Source organism: Poromitra crassiceps, assembly GCF_964638095.1.
Source record: "Poromitra crassiceps genome assembly, chromosome: 3".
NCBI classification, from domain to species: Eukaryota; Metazoa; Chordata; class Actinopteri; order Beryciformes; family Melamphaidae; genus Poromitra; species Poromitra crassiceps.
In genome coordinates, this window is record NC_139625.1 from 51,406,468 (window position 1) to 51,428,173 (window position 21,706).

The 21,706-nt window shown below is 43.2% G+C and overlaps 2 protein-coding genes across 2 annotated transcripts; both read left to right on the top strand.

Annotated features, from left to right (window-relative positions):
- Positions 1 to 4,432: 4,432 nt before the first annotated feature.
- On the top strand, positions 4,433 to 9,154 carry fhl5 (four and a half LIM domains 5). Its single transcript, XM_083633410.1, has 6 exons — positions 4,433 to 4,542; positions 4,723 to 4,903; positions 5,160 to 5,334; positions 6,269 to 6,438; positions 6,678 to 6,864; positions 7,117 to 9,154. The coding sequence occupies exons 2-6, from the start codon at positions 4,742 to 4,744 to the stop codon at positions 7,266 to 7,268; spliced, it is 846 nt and encodes a 281-aa protein (XP_083489536.1). The 5' UTR covers positions 4,433 to 4,542; positions 4,723 to 4,741; the 3' UTR covers positions 7,269 to 9,154.
- Positions 9,155 to 9,909: 755 nt separating this feature from the next.
- Positions 9,910 to 20,188, top strand: LOC310773770 (transforming growth factor-beta receptor-associated protein 1). The gene is made up of 11 exons (XM_083633720.1): positions 9,910 to 10,803; positions 13,147 to 13,341; positions 13,539 to 13,693; positions 14,514 to 14,596; positions 14,753 to 15,103; positions 15,296 to 15,353; positions 15,431 to 15,574; positions 15,760 to 15,900; positions 16,003 to 16,162; positions 16,548 to 16,969; positions 18,536 to 20,188. Exons 1-11 carry the CDS (start codon positions 10,110 to 10,112, stop codon positions 18,677 to 18,679), a joined length of 2,547 nt encoding a protein of 848 aa, XP_083489846.1. The 5' UTR covers positions 9,910 to 10,109; the 3' UTR covers positions 18,680 to 20,188.
- The last annotated feature ends 1,518 nt before the right edge of the window (positions 20,189 to 21,706 follow it).

Here is a 21,706-nt window from a genome sequence, read left to right on the forward strand (position 1 = left end):
AAAAATGTAAGAAAAAAGAAAAAGAAAAAGAGAGAAAAAATGCATAAAATGCTTCCATACTGCTCACCTGGTGTAATCCAAGTCTCCACAAGCCCTGAGATGCCAAGTTGACTTGAAAAGATGTTATTTGCGCCCTGTTTTTAGCTGAAATATGAGCCAGGTGCTCGAGCTATAAGAAGAAATAGAAGTGAGCTTCCAGCTGCACATGGCTATTGGCTATATACAGCCTGTGATGGAGTTCCCTCACCTCCCTCACATCATATTGTGTTTTGTTTATGTATTCATTCTGTGTTTGTGTTACATGGAGGATCCAGTGGTTTTCAGTGTTGGCAGCCATGGACTCATTCCTACACAATGCAGGAGACAGCTATGCTATTGGGTCAATTGTTGGATGGGGCCTAATGCAAACATGCTCACCTGCTAAAAGCTGCTACTGATTACCAGTGTGTGTTGGGCAACAGGGTTTACAGCTGATCACATGTCTATTAGTCCTGGATGCTCCCACTGCTAAATTGAAGGAGGATAGCATGTTAAAAGGGAGAGATTTATGACCAGTTTTAGGTTAACAATTCATAGTTCCTACATGATTGGATATAGATATAGGAAATTGTAAATAATATACCGGTATATATGTGTAAATGTGTTTACTTATATGTGTCTTTTTTTTGGAGCTCCCCTATTGATGGTCTGTCCCAATCATTTGTCCCAATCAGTGTCAGCACCTAGGAAGAGGGTTAAAGGGTGACTTGTGTGTGGGAATGGTTTGTTGCTGGGATGGCCTCACTAAGGGCTTTTAAATGCTTTTATCTGCCTCCTGCCTCCTCACTGAATCTCCAGCTAAGGGCCAACTCTACACACAGCCTATCCCTGACAGAGACAAGGCCAGCGGGCAGTGGAGCAAGGGTCAACTGGAAAACACTGAGCAACGTTAAGGATGATGTCATAACCACTGATGATGTGGATGACATGGCATGAGTTGATATGAGTTTTGTCACAACAACAAAAAAGTGCGCCCATGCCGCATATTGTCCCCAATCTCCACCCTAGAAATGGAGCATTGAGCAGTCTACGGTAATTAACAGAAAACACTAAATGTGAGCAGCAGCACTGTAACATAGATTGTGCAAACATTTCATAAAACATGCTCTCTCAATTTAAATGCTGCCCCGTTGACCCTGGCAGACAGTTAATCAGAGATGAGCCATCATCCAGATGAAATTCCTATTGCGACTGGCGGCTGTTGGGGGGCCGATGGGGGCCGTTGCTTTTGGGATGCATCCGAGAATCTGGAATCTTTTGAACGTCAGCTTGTTTATTTGTGCTGCAATATCTGTTTAACGGGAAGTGTTTTAGCACAAGGCACTGGAGAGGGAGGCTATTATTCCTGGGAAAGTATCTGTGCTGTCGTCACAGCTGAGGCTCAAAGCTAGAGAGAAAGACATTGTTGGAAAAGGCACTCAGGCTCTTCTTTGGGTTGTGAAACCGAGGCTCACCAAAGACTGTGCTTTCTTCTACCAGGTGGGTTTGAATTTCCAGCTTATCTTTTCAAATGTTGTCTAGGTTTTGCAGGCTGTGAATAATATGTTTCTGATTAAGATTAGATTTGGAATATGATGCTGCTGATGGCAAATCTGCACTCCCACACGCAGCTGTCATCAAAAGGTGATCACCAGCTTTGTCTCGGCTCATCCGAATACCCGAACCCTGTTAAATAAGGGAGAGTGTAAGGGATTGAAGCGAACATTTTAATGAGTTCTGCATTCCGAGGAGTAGACAACTTTCTCTCCTCTTTAGCAGTGGAGATCATATGCCTGGCTCTCACCACCCACTCATACCATGACTCACTTGGTGAGAATTGGGGGTTGTGTGGGTGGGGGTGGCAGCATTACCCAGGCACTCTGTTCCTCCCTGAAGGGGTGTAAGGTTTTGCGAGATCATAGACCTTGTGATTGTATCTCCTCGTCCCACAGCAACCCCCTATGTGGCTATCCTGTTCTGTCTGAACGCTTTGCTGAAAGCAAGCCCTCCATGTTGGAGAAGAGCTTAGAGGCCTGCTCAAAGGGACAGGTCTGTGTGACTCCTCTCATTAACTACTAGAGCAGCCTCTCGTCTCAATCTAATGGATCCCACTTATCCTGTCATCGCCATGCCAACCAGCTGTCAACTCTGGTGCGGCGAGGCTTTTGTGCTTCAGAGGGAAGCGACTGTGTCCCTCTGACCCTCCTCAGTCTCCAACGAGCCACCAAAGTAAATGCATCTGTTTGTCTGTGAGATCATTTGATTAAAGGGGGAAAACAGCCCCTGACACCTTGTAGTAAAGAATGAATGCATTAAGATAAGAGGACACCTGAGTCCAGCTCAGATAAAGGCCTCTTTATTGAGGCGAGGCGGGCGGCACAGGAAATCTGTTGGCAGCTGCCCACTAGATGACTTCAGGGGATTAAGCAGGCAAAGGAATATGCAAGATCAGCAAGCTTTTTGCTCTGCAGAGCTGGTACAGTCCGGTGCCCATCTAGACGTTCCTAATAGAGACAATGACCGCTAGTGGCCCTGGTATCTATCAGATCCTGTACATGTTATACTAGAGAGGTTATTATAAATTCACAAATTCACAGAAATACTCATAATATATAATTACAATATCTCTGCTTTAACATCGCCAGTAGCAACACAATATGCCTGAATGTTAACATGCATGTTTGTTTTTTCCCCATTACTTTCATATTGTGTCTTCTTGTTTGCTGGTGAATATAGGTCACATCCACATTGGTTTTAGTATCACATAATAGGCATTCAGTGCAGCACCCATCATTGGAACAAACATCAGAAGCTTTTGAGCGGCAATGACTATAATTTTGCCATGCAGCTGGGTCTGTATTTGTTTCAGGTCTGGCTTTTTGATCTGCAGCTGCTGATCTGGACACTGACAGTGACCCGTAGATACAATGCTGTAGTAACTTAATCCAGTGTGGCGGATAACTCTGGGTAATCCAATGGATCCACCTACTTACTGAAAAGTAAATAGCATCTCAAGGATAGCATGGTTTCACACCAAAATTGCTTTCCAAAACTTTTCCTGCACCTAAATTCCTGACCTGATATGGTTATTTTGAGCCAAAAGCCTTACATAACGCACAGCAATGGGTTCACATGAAAGCAGTTTGCAGTTAAAAAATAACACAGCCTTGCATTATCCCTCAGAGGCTTCTAGATGCCACCTCCATACACACAACAGACCTCAGATCCATGATGAGCCAATAAAGAGGTGGCGATGAACTTGAAATAATTACATTGTAATTATAAGAGTGTAGTCTCCCTACATGTACGAGAATTGAACTGGATCCAGAGAAAAACAGTGGGGAAATGAGTCGCATTCCTTTCAGCCTCATCCCAGTCCCTGACCTTCCTGTGTGTGTGTGCATGGAGGATTAGGCTGATGGTCCTCCCAGGCTATTTTTATAAAGATGTCCGCCTCCTGATCCTTTTGAAAAGTGATACGACCACATGCGCCAAGACTAAAATGTAATTAGTTGGCACTCAGTCAAACATGATCAAGAACTGCATGGGATCTTTTACCAGGTGGCACATTGGGCTAAGCTGTTTTGTGCGTGGGCTGTCTCAAATATTTTGGACAACTGCTATTGGTTTAGTGGATTGAGCCCAACATGAACAGTACATTAACAGTCATCGTCTCCACTCCCAACCCCATATCTAAGAGTTTGCCGTGGGTGGATTGAACATCCACAGCTTCCCCCATCTGAAGAGCTGCCAATACACACTGAGTAGCCGCTGAGTGGTCCTGGCATTATAGTTCGGTACCACAAAGCTATTGGCGGCTTCCTCCCATAAACCATCTGCAACTGCTTGCATGGTGCAGGCATGGACCACGGCCACAAGTGCCAAATGGCTACCTATCTACTGTACTGTGGTACCAATGGCCAAATTGGATATTTAGTGTGTGAATGATGACTGATGTAACAGTTTTATGATCAAAAGTATTATTTTGCTGCTGTGGATTCCTGTGAAATCAGTGAAGGCAAAGATTTGGCCTTGAATTACATAGTTTCATCTCTCCCACCAGCAGCATCTGAATATCTTTCCTATATTCAAATGTATCTTTCCTATCTATGTTTTTTCTCAATTCAGACTCAGAGTTTATGTAAATCATCTATCAAGATTTTAAGGATAAAAAAAGCTATTTCTACAGTGTCAGTCCATACATTCCTTTGTTCATAAACATGCATTTTTCATCACTTTTCTGTATTTATCTGATAAAAACAACATTGCTGAACTCAATTCACTGGCTTGGTGCTGTGCGCACCACCAGCTCCCTTAAAAGGTGTAGAATGGTGCATGGAGCACGTCCATTCTCCCCAGAGATTAGACTGCTAATAAGAGGGCCAGTATTTATAGATGAGCCCCCCCAGTGTTTAGCCTACCCCTAATCCTGTCCTACCCCTTTTCATCCCTGACCCATCTCTGTGCCTGGACCGCTCTCTGCAGCCCTCAGCTCAGCCTCACCCTCGCCCCAGATCAACTGAGGTAGAGACTTCTTCTTAGACATCTTTAATAGAACTTTTCTTTCCACATGCTTTTGAAAGGAGGGGAAAATTGCTTGGACTCTGATTACAGCAAAAAGGGCCTAGAGGATTTTTTTTTTTATATATCCATTCCTCCCATTCTTCTTTATTGTGCAATTTTCCCCCTCTCTTTGACCTGCAGCTAAGAGAAGCGAGCGACGATGTCCACCATTGACCGTTTCGACTGTCATTACTGCAAAGACTCCCTGCTGGGGAAGAAGTACATCATGAAAGAGGACACGCAGTACTGCACTAAGTGCTATGAGAACCTGTTCGCTAACTGCTGTGAGAGCTGCTCTTTACCAATTGGCTGTAACTGTAAGGTAAGGGAGTACCAGTTCTGACCTGAGAATAACGCTTTTGACGTCAGCAATGGAAGTTATTAAAGATGACAAGATAAGTGCTAAAATACCTTAAACTACCGGCTATGATGGTATGGCCTGAAACAGCCGAGAAACGTTTTAAACCTCATTTTTAAAAGGTTAATGTAGACCTTACCAACCCATTACCCCCACTGGAGTTACTTATATAACCATGCCAACTTGAAATCAAACCTTTCAATGTCTTCAACATTGACAGGATCTGTCCTATAAGGATCGCCACTGGCATGAGCAGTGCTTCAAGTGTGCCAAGTGCAGCCGCTCTCTGGCAGAAAAGGCCTTTGCTGCCAAGGATGAGCTGCTGCTCTGCACAGAGTGCTACTCCCATGAGCACTCCTCCAAGTGTACCACCTGCAAGAAAACCGTCATGCCAGGTACGTTTTGGATGATGACGCAGATGGCGACAATGATGATGATGATGATAATGTTTATACCCAACTGCTCCAGTGGTCAAAAATGATATGACGGGGGGTCTGGGCAGCAATTCCCGGCAGCGGCACCTCTGGCTTTGTGTAGTCTCTCCCCAGACTCAAATATTACGTTGAATGGCTGTGCTCTGCATACTACATAAATGAGTCTGTGCCAACTCACAGCCACAGCTGCTGTTTTGAGGGCGGGTCTAGGGGTTTGAAATTGACTGAGTGACAGGGCATAGCACCACATGGCACAATTGGCCATGTCTGCGGGTGGGAAGCCGGTGGGGTATAAGTCCTGGTCGCTGCACTAGCGCCTCCTCTGGTCGGACTGGGTGCCTGTTTGGGGTGGAGGGGAACTCGGGGGAATAGTGTGATCCTCCCATGCGCTACGTCCTGCCGGTGAAACCCCTCGCTGTCAGGTGAAAAAAAGCGGCTGGCGACCGCACATGTATCAGAGGAAGCATGTGCTAGTGTACAGCTCTCCCCAGATCGGCAGGGGGGGTGGAGCAATGACCAGGACAGCAGGGGGAATTGAACATGTACAATTGTGGAGAAAATGGGAGAAAAATCCAGACAAAACATACAAAACGTGAAAACATGAACAAAATGATGTGATTTATGGCGATGATGATTATCACCTGTGGTGATAATCACCTGTGCAGAAAGGAAGCTTTGCATTCAACACCATGGCAGGAAATGCAATTTTTCTCTTCCCTATCTTTCATGGCGCCCTCATGTCAGATTTTTATTCATAGCAATGATTAGTTCAGTATTGCCCCACGCTAGATTATGAGGATTGCGCTGTCCTCCCCCTACAGATAGAGGTGGTCTATTTTGGGGTTCTTTCATAGAGGTACCATATGCTGACTCAGCTGCTCATCCCCTGTGCCAGGTTCCCGCAAAATGGAGTACAAGGGGAACAGCTGGCATGAGACCTGCTTCCTGTGCCACCGCTGCCAGCAGCCAATAGGAACCAAGTCCTTCATCCCCAAAGACACCGGCTACTTCTGTGTGCCCTGCTTTGAGAAGCAGTTTGCCTACCAGTGCTGTGCTTGTAAGAAGGTAAGGTTACAGTTAAATGTTGACTATTGACTGCTGCAATAAATCTCCCTGACTCTGTGACATTTTTATGTTACTCACACTATTGCTGAATAGTAAGACAATGAATCAGCGTGTCAGTGTGTACCAGTGTGTGTGTGTGTGTGTGTGTGTGTGTGTGTGTGTGTGTGTGTGTGTGTGTGTGTGTGTGTGTGTGCGCGCGTGTGTGTTTTACTCTTGCTTATTATTTGTGTTGCCTCTAGGCCATTACAACTGGTGGAGTGACCTACCAAGACAAGCCCTGGCACCGCGACTGCTTTCTGTGCATCGGCTGTAAGAAGCAGCTGTCGGGTCAACGCTTCACCTCCAGAGAGAACTTCCCCTACTGCCTGGAATGCTTCAGCAACCTGTATGCAAAGAAGTGTGTGGGCTGCACCAAGCCCATCACCAGTGAGTCACAGGCTGTCCTAATGTTGTCACTGATTTTAACTCCCCTCACACTTGGATCATCTTGGTTTTGGAGCCTCTATTTGGATGCTGTCGGGCCTTACGAGGTGAAGATCCTCAATTAACCTGCCTCTTCTGTGTGTGTGTGTGTGTGTGTGTGTGTGTGTGTGTGTGTGTGTGTGTGTGTGTGTGTGTGTGTGTGTGTGTGTGTGTGTGTGTGTCTGTGTGTGTGTGTGTGTTTGATGCATACCACAGGTCTGGCCGGAGCCAAGTACATCTCTTTCGAGGAGCGCCAGTGGCACAGCGAGTGTTTTACCTGCATCCAGTGCTCCGTATCTCTGGTGGGACGTGGTTTCCTCACCCAGCGTGACGACATCTTGTGCACCGACTGTGGCCGGGAGAAGTGACCTTTCCACCAGGGGGTCACAGCCGCATGCCGATGACAACAGGGCTCAAATTGTAATGATATACAGTAGATACTGTAATGATATACAGTAGATAATGTAATGAAATACAGTAGATAATGTAATGATATACAGTAGATACTGTAATGATATACAGTAGATACTGAGGATGCATGGATATTCTTCTTGCTCTTAAATTAAAGCACATCTGGCTGACGCAGGCCTGGCTGACGCATATACAAATTCTGAATGGTGTTGGTCTTATGAATGACTAACACACGTACATACGTACGTACACACAAACTGTGGTGGTTAAACACTATGCATCTTTAAATGATGCAGTAAGCAATCTGATAGAGAAAATTTACATCACATTAGCCTTTATTTGGACAATCACTAGTTATTAATATATTCATATACATTTCCATTTTAGTTACATATAGTTATGACACAGACATATTTCATAGTTAGATGACCTGTGTACATACACAGATACATCATATTTGGATAACCTGTGTACATACTGAGGACACACATCAGATAACATGTCTTGACGCACATCAGATTACATGTCTTGACGCACATCAGATTGTCTTGACGCACACTGGAAGGCCATTCTGTAGAGTCAACCTATCTGTTATTCTGGCCCTGTAGAGAGCACCGTGGCAAGGTGACAGGACACAGTGCAGGGCACAGTGTGCGATCGAGAGGAGCTGCAAATGTATGGTACAAGTTATCTAAATACGTTTGTCTGTGTATGTACACAGGTTATCCAAATATGATGTATCTGTGTATGTACACAGGTCATCTAACTATGAAATATGTCTGTGTCATTATGTAACTAAAATGGAAATGTATATGAATATATTAATAACTAGTGATTGTCCAAATAAAGGCTAATGTAATCCATGTGCCAGTTTCTATTCACCTTATGTAGAAGAGACAGTCTGGCTTGAGAGACTAACAGGAAGTATAAACACAATCAGCAGTTGTGATTGTGTTTACACTTTACACTTCATATGTGAGTCAAACTAGGTTTGAGCAGGTGAGTCAGACTAGTTTGAGCAGGTAAAACAGCCGTCGTTTTAATAGGAAGTCATGACACAATGGGTCAAATGGGCGGGGCTACATAAGGTGAATAGACAGCCAAAGTCCCTCCCCTTCCGGTCGGGCCCTATGTGAACCAGCCGCAGGGAAAAATATGAATGGAGGTGAATGGCGAGAGACTTTTTTGGATCCTGTTTGAATTGTGCCATGAGGTACTCATATGATGTTTATCAATTTAAAAGATAACTAAAGTCAAGAAAGTCGCAGTTTGTCATAAAACTGTTGCACTATAAGGTATAAATCAGAAAGACTGCACACCACCAGGCCGTGTTGGTGTTGGTGTGACGTATATTGTGCGAGATGTGAGTTGTAGTTGATTGAGCGGTTTCATACGAAACTAAACGTTTCAGTTTCACGACAAACTGACTTTCTTGACATGCAATGTTATCTTTTAAATTGAGTAAATTGACAGGTGGGCTTCATGACACAATTCAAACGGATTCAAAAAAAGTATCGTCTCTCGTCGTTCACCACCGTTTGGAAGTAGGTGGTCACTTTGGCTCTCTATGAGTGTTCGGTATGAATGAGAAATCCAAGCTGCCAAAACACTTTTATGTGGATTTTTCTCTCACAGTTTAACTTGTGACAAGGACAAAAGGATGTTGAAAACTAATGCTTCCCTCTGATGCAGGTCTGAATTTCAATCCCTCTTATCTGTAACTACGATAAAGATAAAGAAGTTTCCACTGTATTCATAAATGGGAGTACATCACTTGCACTTAAGATAAGGAATCTGTTCAGAGGATGCATAGAATTTAAATGGTGTACGATTGATGTATGCTTCCCTCTCAGAATATCATTGCTATGCTATACAGACTGTTGCTGTGATACTTTGCTTCCATAATAAACTATGGGGAACATGCTGAACTGCGTTTTAATAGCACGATATTGGAGGCCTGCTCTTGCTGGTTCTGAGATGTCTTTTATAGTGAACAAATGTTCCTCCAATGGGAAGTCTATACATGTCAGTTTATATCAATCCATAGCAACAGGGACAGTAGCCGTGACGTTCAGTGTAACACATACTGGTAGGTTTGAAATGCTCATCTTCTTTCTCACTTCCTTTTTTATGGCCGTACTGTGCCTTCTCAGTTACCATTTAGACAATCATTACTGTCAAACCTCTGTCCTGCATCACATTGTAAACAAAGGGAGGATGCATGGCCATATATGGTTCACTCAACAGATCACTTCTTCTACTTGTACATTCTGCACTGACCAAAGCCTCCACTTTGGTCAGTGCAGAAGCCAAGAACACAAGTCAGCATGAACTCTGCGGGCACCTCAAAATATCCTCCTTCACCAGACCCATTGTTTTGATACTTGTAAAACGGTTTCCCTTTTCAAACTACTGGATGAATTGTGTAATTCTCCTTGCATGCTTGGATGACTGTCGCAAAATGCTGACACAGACTTCCTGTCAGGACATAGTCACATGGGGAGGTGAAACTCCCTCACACAGACAGTGGAGTAAAACACTCAAGCCAGAGAAGTGAGGAGCACAGAGGTAGGGACTTCTTTTAAATTAGAACACATTTTCAAGGATAGGACATTTTCTTTATGAGCTCTATAGCTTTGCTTTTGGCAGATATTGTAAGGGCTTTTTACAGTGGCAATATTCATGAACTATATCTCTGCTTCTCATTATGGTCAGCCCTTTTTGAATAACATTGAACTTGAGCTTTTTTGCCCTCTTTAACTATCTAGAATTAAAAGCGAGCACCCCTACATATTGCCATGGCTTTGACAGCTTTCACAAAAGCACACGTCTATGAAAAGCAAGTTGCCCCTAAAGAAAAGGACAAGTCCAGCATCCAATGTCTTGAGTGCTACGACCGGAACGTGTATATAGGGACTAAAGACTCGGTGGTGCAGCACCTCATCCTTCACAGTAGCACACATGGAGACTTGAAGCCTGGCCAGAGCAAAACCAGAGAAGGCAGGGTGAGAAAACTAGGCTCAAGCAGTCCGATAACCCAGCTTAGGTCAGTCCCAGTTTTCAACCACCTGCTGGTACTGTGCGACCGGTCCATTAGCGCCTTCAACATGTTCTCCTTAGAGCCCATTTCCACTCTGAAAAAGATCCAACACGTCTCTTTGTTTGAGGTATGCAAATCACCGCTTGCCGCCCAGGCCCAGTCAACGTGTGTGGAGATGGTGACTTCCTCCAGCCGGAGGAAAGTGGTGCGGATCCACATAATCGGTGTGGACAGGTGGGAGGTCGTAAAGGAAGTCCCTCTGCCCCAGGACCCGGTGGCCCTGGCAGTAGATGGCGCCTGTCTCTGTCTAGCTTCCAGTGACAGGTATCTCCTCTACGATAACAAGACTGGGAGAAGTGTGGAGCTCTTCCCTCACAATCACAGCAGGCAGAATGTGATCGTTACCTCGGCGGGACCAGGGGAATTCCTGTTGAATGGGCCTGGATCCTTGGGTAAGAGCTGTCCCTGCAGTGTTTGGTAGGCCTACTTGTGCTACTATGGGACATCCCCTACAGAGCAGGGTAGTGGGGCCATTCATGAATTGAATGCATGGTCAATTCAAATTCAATTCCTGGAGTTGGAATTGCAAATGGCAGCCATCTTAAGGAAACAGAATTGGAATTTAATTTGGAACGTCAGGAAACATTTGAATTCCATTAAATTCCATCAATCACATGTAAGAGTGTTTTGTCTTGGCTTACTAAACATCATCAATAAAGTCAAGTACATTCAATCACAATGTATGTATTGCACTTAGATCTGTACAGGGTCAATTCTCAAATCAGTTGTATTTGTTGTTGTTGATATTAATTGAATTAATTTATGAAGCAGAAAAGTCCCGCACAAGGATCAATCAATCAATCAATTTTTATTTAAAGTGCAAAATCACCATGAAGCATGGTCCCAGTACACTTTACACTTAAAAAAGAGCATAGGACAAAGTATAACAAACAATGCTCTAAAAATTCATGTTAAAAGGATGTTTACAAACAAAACAAACACAAGTGAGGGCCACATTAAAAAACAACAAGTTAAAAGGGGTGTTCGAATACAAATAAAATAAATAAATGAAAAAAAACGAATAAAACAGCCACATTAAAAAACATCCCAAATAAAAGGGGTGTTTTAAAATGTGACAAACCCAACCGTAGTTCTAGGGAAGGCCGTAGTGCAGAGAAAAAAGGTGTGTTTTCAGTCTTGATTTAAAAATGTCAACTTAACTAGATTCCCTAACATATAGTGGAAGTTTGTTCCACAGATAGGGGGCGCGGTAGGCAAAGGCTCTCGAACCAACCATTTTCTTAACCACGGGAATGGCTAGAAGACCAGCATGGAGAGAGCGAAGGGGGCATGCTGGTACATAAAGTGTAAGAAGTTCTAATAAGGTGCAAAGCCATGCAAGGCCTTATATGTTAAAAGAAGAACCTTAAAATCAGCTCTAGCATATACTGGTAACCAGTGAAGCGAGGCCAGAATGGGAGGATGACCTCCAGTAAAATGATTGAGCAATTATACTCACGTGAAATAATGTTGGGTGAAACTATGCCTGTCACTATACATAAATAAACTAATGACAGTTCATGTGAACTCACATTTGTGTTTCGTTCTACGAAAGTGAGTTCACGGATCCGGATGGTTTTAACCAGGCTAAGAAATTACTGAAAACAAGTGGAACTTTATTTATTTTTGTGGCCTGTCAAAACTAGTGGGCCCTCAGACGTCTCTTAGCCCAGCAGTGCCCCCTCCCCCGACCAGCAAGACAGTCACAGAAGACACATTCACATTCGAGTGCTGCTGCATTTATTGAGGAAAAACTTGTTTTTGAGGTATGAAAGTCCCCCCCCCCATGAGCTGTATTTTAGTCATACTGTCCAGACCTTTTTTATGAATTCATCCGAACTTAATTACCGGTAGTTTAAGCTGTGTGCTGTGATGATCTGTGTCGGAAAATAAGCTATTTACAAGACATAAATACAGCATTTCACATGCCCTGTTTGCCTTGTTTTCAGGTCGCAGTTCAAACTGATTATCGTTTCTGCTGATGCTAATCAAACCCAAGTTGTCAGTCTGACTTAAACATCATATTTAAAGCTGGAAATAAGGTCCAGGGTGTAAAAAAACAGAATTCTCCTTTAAACTTAGTAGTATTTTTAACATGCTGCAACCTTCCCTGACTCGTGTTGCAACTGTCCCCAGGGCTGGGGTCGGTTGCGACATCTGACTTAACTTCTTCCTTTCAAGTAAATATTGTGAATGATACGTCATATGTATTCATCTTTAAATGGTATGGGTAATTATCAGACGTATAAGTTTAATATTTAGAAAGTTGGTTGGTCTTGCCCAAATAGTCTCTGGGTAACTGAGAGAAATGCAAAAAGCATTGGAACTATCCCCACTCCCCAGGCTTCCCCTACGTTGTTTTGTTATTGTACAAATAAATCAAGTTTCAAGTTTATTTTCAATTTGAAAATGCATTGGAATATTAATCTAGATCACTCAACTTCCTCAAATTCCAATTCTGTCTCCTGTAATTCCAATTCCAGTTCCTCAGCCTGAGGAACTGGAATTGAACTCAGGTGAATTGAAATTGGAATTGACCCCAACCCTGCTACAAACCATTCTTGTAAGGATACAGACATTGAGTTCCTCCATTCATCATTATCCGCTTTCTTTCCAAAGCAGCATACAGTACAGTATATGGGAGAACACTTCATAGCGTTGCCCCATATAGCTATCCATCTAGCCAGAGGATATTTGTCTTGCTGATATATCACTCCTCTCTCCTTATCCCACAGGCATGTTTGTGATGGAGACAGGGATATGCCAGCGCCCTCCCCTGCAGTGGCCTGAGGTGGTGCTGGCAGCGGGTGTGTGTTTCCCTTACGTCCTGACCCTGCAGCCCCAAGCGCTGTCTGTGTACAGCATGTTGGATCAGCAGCTCAAACAGACTGTGACTCTCAGCGGGGCGAGGGGGCTGCTCTCCACATCAGGTACCCTGGCACCGTTGCTCGCATCACCTCATCCTGGCAGATTGTAAACCACAGGGCCACATAAACTGCCTGCCAAATGACAGTTTGCTATGAAGAATATAGTAGTGTGCCTCGATTTACATTTCAATCTGTCATTCTCAAATCCACTGTTACTATGCATTGGGTGTCTAAAAAAACAATGACAAATCTCCCCTCAGATGGCGTGATCGTGTTCACTGAGAGAGACATTTTCAGCCTCTCCCTGGTGCCGTTAGAGGAGCAGATCCAGGCTCTTGTAGGACAGGAGAGAGCAGAGGAGGCCCTATCACTGCTGGATGGAGTTCAAAGCCACCTTCCACGTCACTCCTACAAGGTGAAATGCAGGTTATGCAGCACAAGAAACTGCTCTGGTTTTTCCTCAAGTAATACCATCGGAAGAAGTAGAAGGACTCAATGTAATATATTCACATATAAATAAATGAATATGCACACAGCGGGGAGCAAACGTGTTACTCTGAAATCTAGGTCTCTAACAAAGTACAAATATACATTTTAATGTTCTTCCCTAGGGTGGTAAAAGTACATTTCTGAGGATAACTAGATGAAACACAGGGATTAATTTCTTATCTTCCTTAACTCCTCCATCTAAGAAAAAAACATAATCCCCCTATTTGGATGCTGCTATAGTTTCACCAGTTTAGATATGCATACAAACCACTGATGTATACATAGATAATATGCATGTATTACAAACCCAGCTGGCATTGCATAAGTGTATTAACTTATTTCATCACTGTAGAATAGATTGAAGCAGAATGTGGATGCATGGACTGACTTACTATTGCAGGTACAGTATATTCCATTAGGATGAATACAACCAAGGACAACAGATGGTGCCTGAGATTTAGTGTAATCTGTGTGATATCTCAGGTTACAGGTTAGAGGTTAGAGGTTAGGCGGAGGATGTTAGAATTAATACCCTGATGACTCATTATTCATTCATTATGCTTTGCCCCGTAAAAGCTTTGTTTTGTAGCGTTTGAATGTCCCAGATTGTAGCGCATTGCCTTGGAGATTTGTGGACAGCCGTGCAATCCTCTGCCTCCTTAATTTCCAGTTAAAATATTCATGCTTTAAAAATAATATGCTCATGCAATGCGTGCCTGGTCTGAGAGAATCTGTTCTCTTGGCAGGAGCTGCATAACGCTGTCACTTGCCTGGCTGGATTTGTTCACTTTTACCAGGAGGCTTTTTCAGAAGCCAGGGAACTATTCATGTGAGAGCAAAACCCCTTGCACGAAACGTCTGTTCCAAATTCAACATGATAATTTACAACAAACTGTGCAGTAGCAATTTGCGAATGCTGTGTCTATTCTGCTTTGTTGCACACTGAAATGTAACACAGATCGATACTTATCACCCGCTTGAACAGAAAAGGTGAGCTGGACCCCAGAGGAATCATCAGCCTCTACCCAGACATGGAGTCTTGTGTCGTCGGCGATGCCTTTCAATCCCAGCTCGATCAAGTGAGCAAGGGCAGGGATCTGCAGGTGCTTCGGCAAGAGGACAGAGCCACGTTTCATCATTACCTGGACTTCCTGGCTGATTTCCTCAGAGAAGTCAGGGCGCTGGAGCAAGGCCTGAGGTGCAGTGAGGAGGTGGACTGTGCCCTCCTGAGGCTGTACGCAGAACAGGGAGACACAAACAACCTGCAGCAGCTTGTGACATCTCCCAATGCCTGCAGACTGGACTACTGTGCTTCTGTTCTGGAGCAGCATAACAGGTGAAAATAAACAATTATAGGTGATTTATAACCATACTTTTTTGATATAGTTAACTTATTTGTTGAATGATAAATTTTTGAAAGAAGAGGATCCAGTTCAGTGCCTGAGATATTGGTTATCATTTCTGTGTAATTTTCAGGAGACATTTGCTGTGTATTTGCTGAATGATGCAGATTTTTTTCCATTTTCAGATTTTTTGCATTAGGCTCACTCTATGAGAACCATGGGAAGCAAACCGACGCAATAAAGGTAACATTTCCAGAGAGTCCACACATGTATACTGATTGTACGTGGAAACATGTTTTAACTTTGTTATATTCCTACAGACTTGGGTGAAGATTGCAGATGGTCACCATCCTGACCCCTCTTGTTCAGATGTGTATGAGCACATAGTGCGGACTCTCAGTCAGTGGCCAGACAGAGATGCTATGTGGATGTTTACAGACTGGGCTCTGCAGAGAAACCAAGAGGTGCCTGTTCATTTTTTAATACTCTCAGCTTAACTGCAGAGGGCAGAGTCGCACAATATAACCACCATGTGGTATAAACATTCAAACTGAGTTACATGTAACCTACTGTATTAGATGGTTACACGTTTTTTGTTAATAATACCATCTTCAAAAGAATAATTACAGTTTTCCTTGTTCCTGAAAAGATTGGAGTGCAGATTTTCACCAAGCGTCCCCCAGATGACCGAGTCACATTTGAGACAGAAGATGTCCTTGCTTTCTTGGAGAAGTACCCACTAGCATTGATTGTGTATCTTGAGTTCTTGATTCATGACTTGAATAGTGAGGTTCGTAGCAGCTTACTTACTCAAATAAATGGACTCCTACCTGGAATGCATTGAGAAATGACCACAGATCTCTCTGTGTACCTGAATCTGATCTGCCCCCAGGAGGAGAGACATCACAACCTTCTGGCCCTGGTGTATGTTACTCAGACACTGAAAACCTTAGAGGAGGAAGAGGAAACAGAATCAGACGCAGGGGAAACCAGAGGGAAACTGCAGCAGCTGCTATGGGACTCAGCGTTGTATGACATCTCCACTGTATACGGTTTGTGAATACCTTGGCACAAAGTACATCATTACTGAATAGTCAATTAAAATAAGTCTTGAAAAGACATAGATCGACCATGGCCTGTAGTGCTGGAACATGCAAAATGTAAAAGAGTTTTCTCAAAAAATAGTAAATGTCGATAAGCCAATACAATAAAGGCTTTTTAATACTTTTCACTACATTTTGCATGTTCCAGCCATCGACATATAATAAAGATGGACGCCACCTCTAGTAGCACTAGAGGCCACAAGGACATGATCTAACTCCCTGCTTTGCAAAAACACAATTTTTAACAGACTTCAGTGCATCACGATTTGTATCTTCTCTTCTATAGAATCCTAAGTCTTGTCTTATTCAAAATGGTCTTCCTTCCTCATCACAGAGCAAGTTGAACCGACAGCCCTTCATGTAGAGAAAGCCATCCTGCTTGGTCGGGCAGGTGAGCACTCCCTGGCTCTTCAGATGCTGGTTCACACGGTGAGAGACCCAGGCGCTGCCGAGGCTTTCTGCTTCAGAGCTACCCAGGGCCCGGGCAGACCTCAGAGGCAGAGCATGCTGCTCAGCCTGCTCAACATCTACCTCAGCTCCGACCATCTGACCAGCGCCGCCACCGCCCTGCTCAACAACAACCCCCGGGTCTTGCCACCAGAGAGGGTCCTCCACCTCCTGCCTGGCTCCTGGTCCATTCAGCTGGTCTCCCAGTTCTTAATGGGATCCCTCAGGGAGACTTTCCACCAGAGGCGGATGGGAAGGCTGCACAGGTGTCTGGGCCAGGCCGAGCTGCTCAGACACAAGGTCACCTGGGTGAGTTTGACCACTTCTTTCCTGTTTCTTTTCGGTTGAAGAATTTAGTACTGATTAATAAAATAAATAACGTATAATTCAAGGAGAGGTCTGGGTCTTCTTTCCGAGAAGGTTTATTATACATGCTGTGGCCGGTGTTCTTTGTACTCTGAGTTAGATGAGAATAACTAGGAGTCTAGCCAGGACTATTTACAGTGAGAAACACACACAGGGAGGGGAAAACATGAAAAGCCATTCCGGAGCATTCACCTGTACTTTTAAATAAACGTTACACAGCAGCAGAATATGTGTGAATTTATACAGCTGTAAGTTATTCCATATACGTATAGGTGTCTATGAGTATAGGTGGTGATCAATATGCTTATAAGGCACACAGAGTCTAAATGAATGAAAGAGATAGCACATAGGAGTACATAATGTGGAATGCAGAGTGAAACTAAGTTGAAACTGCTAATTCAAACATAGACATAGTCATTTCTCTCACACTTTCCCAGTGTTTGTACATCATGTGCATCATTGTTCCAAATTTCTGAACTCACCTTGGCTGCGTTTCCCAAAAGCTTCTTAGCGCTAAGAAGCTTCTTTAACCCTTCTTAAGGCCCCCTTAAGAAGCCAACGAAGCCAACGCGTTTCCCAATTGCTTCTTAGCCTAAGATGATCTTTCATTACGAAGGCATGCATTTCGCAAAAGCTTCTTAGCGCTAAGAAGCTTCTTTGACCCTTCTTAAGGCTCCCGTAAGAAGCCAACGCATTTCCCGATTGCTTCTTAGACTAAAATTATCTTTCGTTAAGAAGGCTGCATTTCCCAAAAGCTTCTTAGCGCTAAGATGATCTTTCGTTAAGAAGGTTTTGTAAGAAGGGTCTGGGGCATTCTTAACACCTTCTTAATGACGAAACACTGGCAGATCCAGCCGCGTCAGGCAAAAGGAGATACTTGTGTCCACTGTTCCTCTTGTGTTTTTCCCTTTTTCCTTTCTTTCATGCACCCTTTAGTGTTTAAAATTGGGGAACACTTGAAAATCTCCCCTCTATGTATGGTTACTTGTGTTTTAAATGTTTTACCATAGGCTATATTCGTCTAATCAGAATGGATTCCTTTTATAATAAGAATGTTGTGGATTTATATAGCACCTTTCACAGAACCCAAGGTCGCTTAAATTCTGTAGTGTTTCTCGCAATTTTGTTGTATGCTGTGTATATAAAGCAATTTGAACTGCAGTCCATGTCTGAAATAAATAATGTTTAATAGAAGAAGTTCTTGTTTAACAAGACCACGATTAGGTTATTCTACAACAGTGTTTCTCAACCACTGGGTCGTGGCCCACTGGTGGGCTCAGAGTGCCATCTAGTGGGCCGCAGAGGACCTCTCACATCGAGATGGTGGACAGCTCCAGTTAAGATGCTTCTTAAGAGGCTTCTTTAGCGATGTGTTGAGAAGGCTGTTAAGAAGGCGTTTGGGAAACACTTCTTTGGAGCCTTCTTAACTCCTTAAGAAGCTTCTTAACTCTTAAGAAGCTTCTTTGTTGGGAAACTCAGCCAATGTCCCTCTCCCTGTCTCCCCTTCAGACCCAGGCCTCAAGAACAATGTTCAGAGTGGGCAAGGGCCAGGTGTGCCATGCTTGTCAGAGGGCCCTGACAGAGCCGCAGTTTGTCTGTAACCTGCAGGGGGAGCTGCTCCACACCAGCTGCAGCGGCTACACAGCATCATAGAGACACTAATGGACTCATCTATTCACCTTATGCAGCCCCGCCCACTTGACCCATTGTGTCGCGTCTTCCTGTTCAAAACACCAGCGGATTTACCTGCTCAAACTAGTCTGACTCACCTGGTCAAACCTAGTTTGACTCGCATGAGTCAGACTAGGTTTATGAATCACAGGAAGTGTAAACACAATCGGAACTTCCGATTGTGTTTAACTTCCTGTTAGTCTCTCAAGCCAGACTGTCTCTTCTACATAAGGTGAATTGTTTGTGTATGCATAATGTGTGTGTGAGTGTGTGTCTGAGCACCCTTGAGAATCACATTTATATTTGGTAAGATAAGTGTCTGCCTCTCACTCGATAATTATGCCGGATTAGAGTGTGTCATCCCGGTGCATTCAACAAGGATTCAATTCATGGACGTTAGAGACCAGACATATTCCCTAATTAGAAAAAGAAAATACATTGCGCAAATAACTGGTTTCAAAATGCAAAAAGCCAAGCGACGCACTTTTCCGGACAGCATGTCTGAGCCATTTCCTTGAAAACTATAGACAGCAATAGCTATAAAGTGAGTTGTGGAGGACACTCGGGGGCATATACATGTATTCACTGATCAGACAGTGGTATTTTACAGGGAAACCACCTGTGGTCAACCTGATGACCCGCGGGAATTTGACTGTATATATATGCATCCCTACCATCACGGTTTCCACTGACTGTGTATATTTGTCTGCATAAAGATGGAAATAGAATGTCAATGTCAACAACCGACGGCACGTGAGAGACTTGTATTCGGCTGCTGCTTGATGTATTAATATACATATATGACAGAAAATAAATCACAATTGCAGGTTTTAAAACTGAAAAGTAAATCCATTAAGGAAGCGCAACGTTGAGATCATTTTCTGTTATAAACTAATTTTATAAAAGCAGAAAATCACATGTCTGTGTAGTGTGTATGGAATATGAAACACGATGCAATTTTACCAACATCATCCCTATATCATTAGGGAACATCACAGTATGCTCCAAATAATAACACACAAGTCCAGGAAAAAATCTTGTTGTAAATAAACTTAAACACATATCATTAAGTGACACCACACTCAACATGGATTTGTCTATTTCTGTCGCAATTTAGTCATTAAGGCTAACCATAAATGCAAGTTTTTCTTTATACTGATGCAGTTTGGGAAAGGAGTTAAGGAGACGCCTAAGGGGCTGGAACAGAAGCCTGAGTTGTGCATTTGGCCAGCTTGATTGTAAGTGCAAGTGTACTTGGCCTGGAGGGAGTCAATAATCACTGTAGGCATATGGTGAATTACCGTATGTCTATTGAAATTACAGGCCTGACTGTCCTTTTCTTACTCTTTTTCTCTGTCCTTTTTCATTGTTCTGATTGAGGAGCTGTGTGGGTGTTGTGTTGTGTTGTGTTGTGTTGTGTTGTGTTGTGTTGTGTTGTGTTGTGTTGTGTTGTGACCACTGAGATCAATTTGTTATTATGTCGATGGATGTGACGCCTTTGAGATTGTGATTATAATGAAAGGCTATATGAATAAACTTGATAACCTTGAGACTTCTCACCTTGCTTGAGTACATGCATCTGGGCTGAATACACCCATAAAAGCATACAAAATCACAATTGTCAGATGAAAATCTGACAAAATGCATCTCCCAAATGTCAACTTTTCAGGAACCGACAGGAGTAACCCTAAGAACTGACAGGTGTATTAACCATAACCCTAAGAACTGACAGGAGTATTAACCATAACCCTAAGAACTGACAGGAGTATTAACCATAACGATAAGAACTGACACGAGTATTAACCGTAACCCTAAGAACTGACAGGAGTATTAACCATAACCCTAAGAACTGACAGGAGTATTAACCGTAACCCTAAGAACTGACAGGAGTATTAACCATAACCCTAAGAACTGACAGGAGTATTAACCGTAACCCTAATAACTGACAGGAGTATTAACCGTAACCCTAAGAACTGACAGGAGTATTAACCGTAACCCTAAGAACTGACAGGAGTATTAACCATAACCCTAAGAACTGACAGGAGTATTAACCGTAACCCTAAGAACTGACAGGAGTATTAACCGTAACCCTAAGAACTGACAGGAGTATTAACCGTAACCCTAAGAACTGACAGGAGTATTAACCATAACCCTAAGAACTGACAGGAGTATTAACCGTAACCCTAAGAACTGACAGGAGTATTAACCATAACCCTAAGAACTGACAGGAGTATTAACCGTAACCCTAAGAACTGACAGGAGTATTAACCGTAACCCTAAGAACTGACAGGAGTATTAACCATAACCCTAAGAACTGACAGGAGTATTAACCGTAACCCTAAGAACTGACAGGAGTATTAACCATAACCCTAATAACTGACAGGAGTATTAACCGTAACCCTAAGAACTGACAGGAGTATTAACCGTAACCCTAAGAACTGACAGGAGTATTAACCATAACCCTAAGAACTGACAGGAGTATTAACCGTAACCCTAAGAACTGACAGGAGTATTAACCGTAACCCTAAGAACTGACAGGAGTATTAACCGTAACCCTAAGAACTGACAGGAGTATTAACCGTAACCCTAAGAACTGACAGGAGTATTAACCGTAACCCTAAGAACTGACAGGAGTATTAACCGTAACCCTAAGAACTGACAGGAGTATTAACCGTAACCCTAAGAACTGACAAGAGTATTAACCATAACCCAAGAACTGACAGGAGTATTAACCATAACCCTAAGAACTGACAGGAGTATTAACCGTAACCCTAAGAACTGACAGGAGTATTAACCGTAACCCTAAGAACTGACAGGAGTATTAACCGTAACCCTAAGAACTGACAGGAGTATTAACCATAACCCTAAGAACTGACAGGAGTATTAACCGTAACCCTAAGAACTGACAAGAGTATTAACCATAACGATAAGAACTGACAGGAGTATTAACCGTAACCCTAAGAACTGACAAGAGTATTAACCGTAACCCTAAGAACTGACAGGAGTATT

Bases quoted from the DNA above. Each gene is read 5' to 3' on its own strand.
- fhl5 (XM_083633410.1), top strand. From the start codon at position 4,742: ATGTCCACCATTGACCGTTTCGACTGTCATTACTGCAAAGACTCCCTG. The intron at 5,335-6,268 runs GTACGTTTTGGA...CCCCTGTGCCAG, and splicing joins CAAGAAAACCGTCATGCCAG to GTTCCCGCAAAATGGAGTAC. The intron at 6,439-6,677 runs GTAAGGTTACAG...TGTTGCCTCTAG, and splicing joins AGTGCTGTGCTTGTAAGAAG to GCCATTACAACTGGTGGAGT.
- LOC310773770 (XM_083633720.1), top strand. From the start codon at position 10,110: ATGGCTTTGACAGCTTTCACAAAAGCACACGTCTATGAAAAGCAAGTT. The intron at 10,804-13,146 runs GTAAGAGCTGTC...CTTATCCCACAG, and splicing joins GAATGGGCCTGGATCCTTGG to GCATGTTTGTGATGGAGACA. The intron at 14,597-14,752 runs GTGAGAGCAAAA...CCGCTTGAACAG, and splicing joins GAAGCCAGGGAACTATTCAT to AAAAGGTGAGCTGGACCCCA.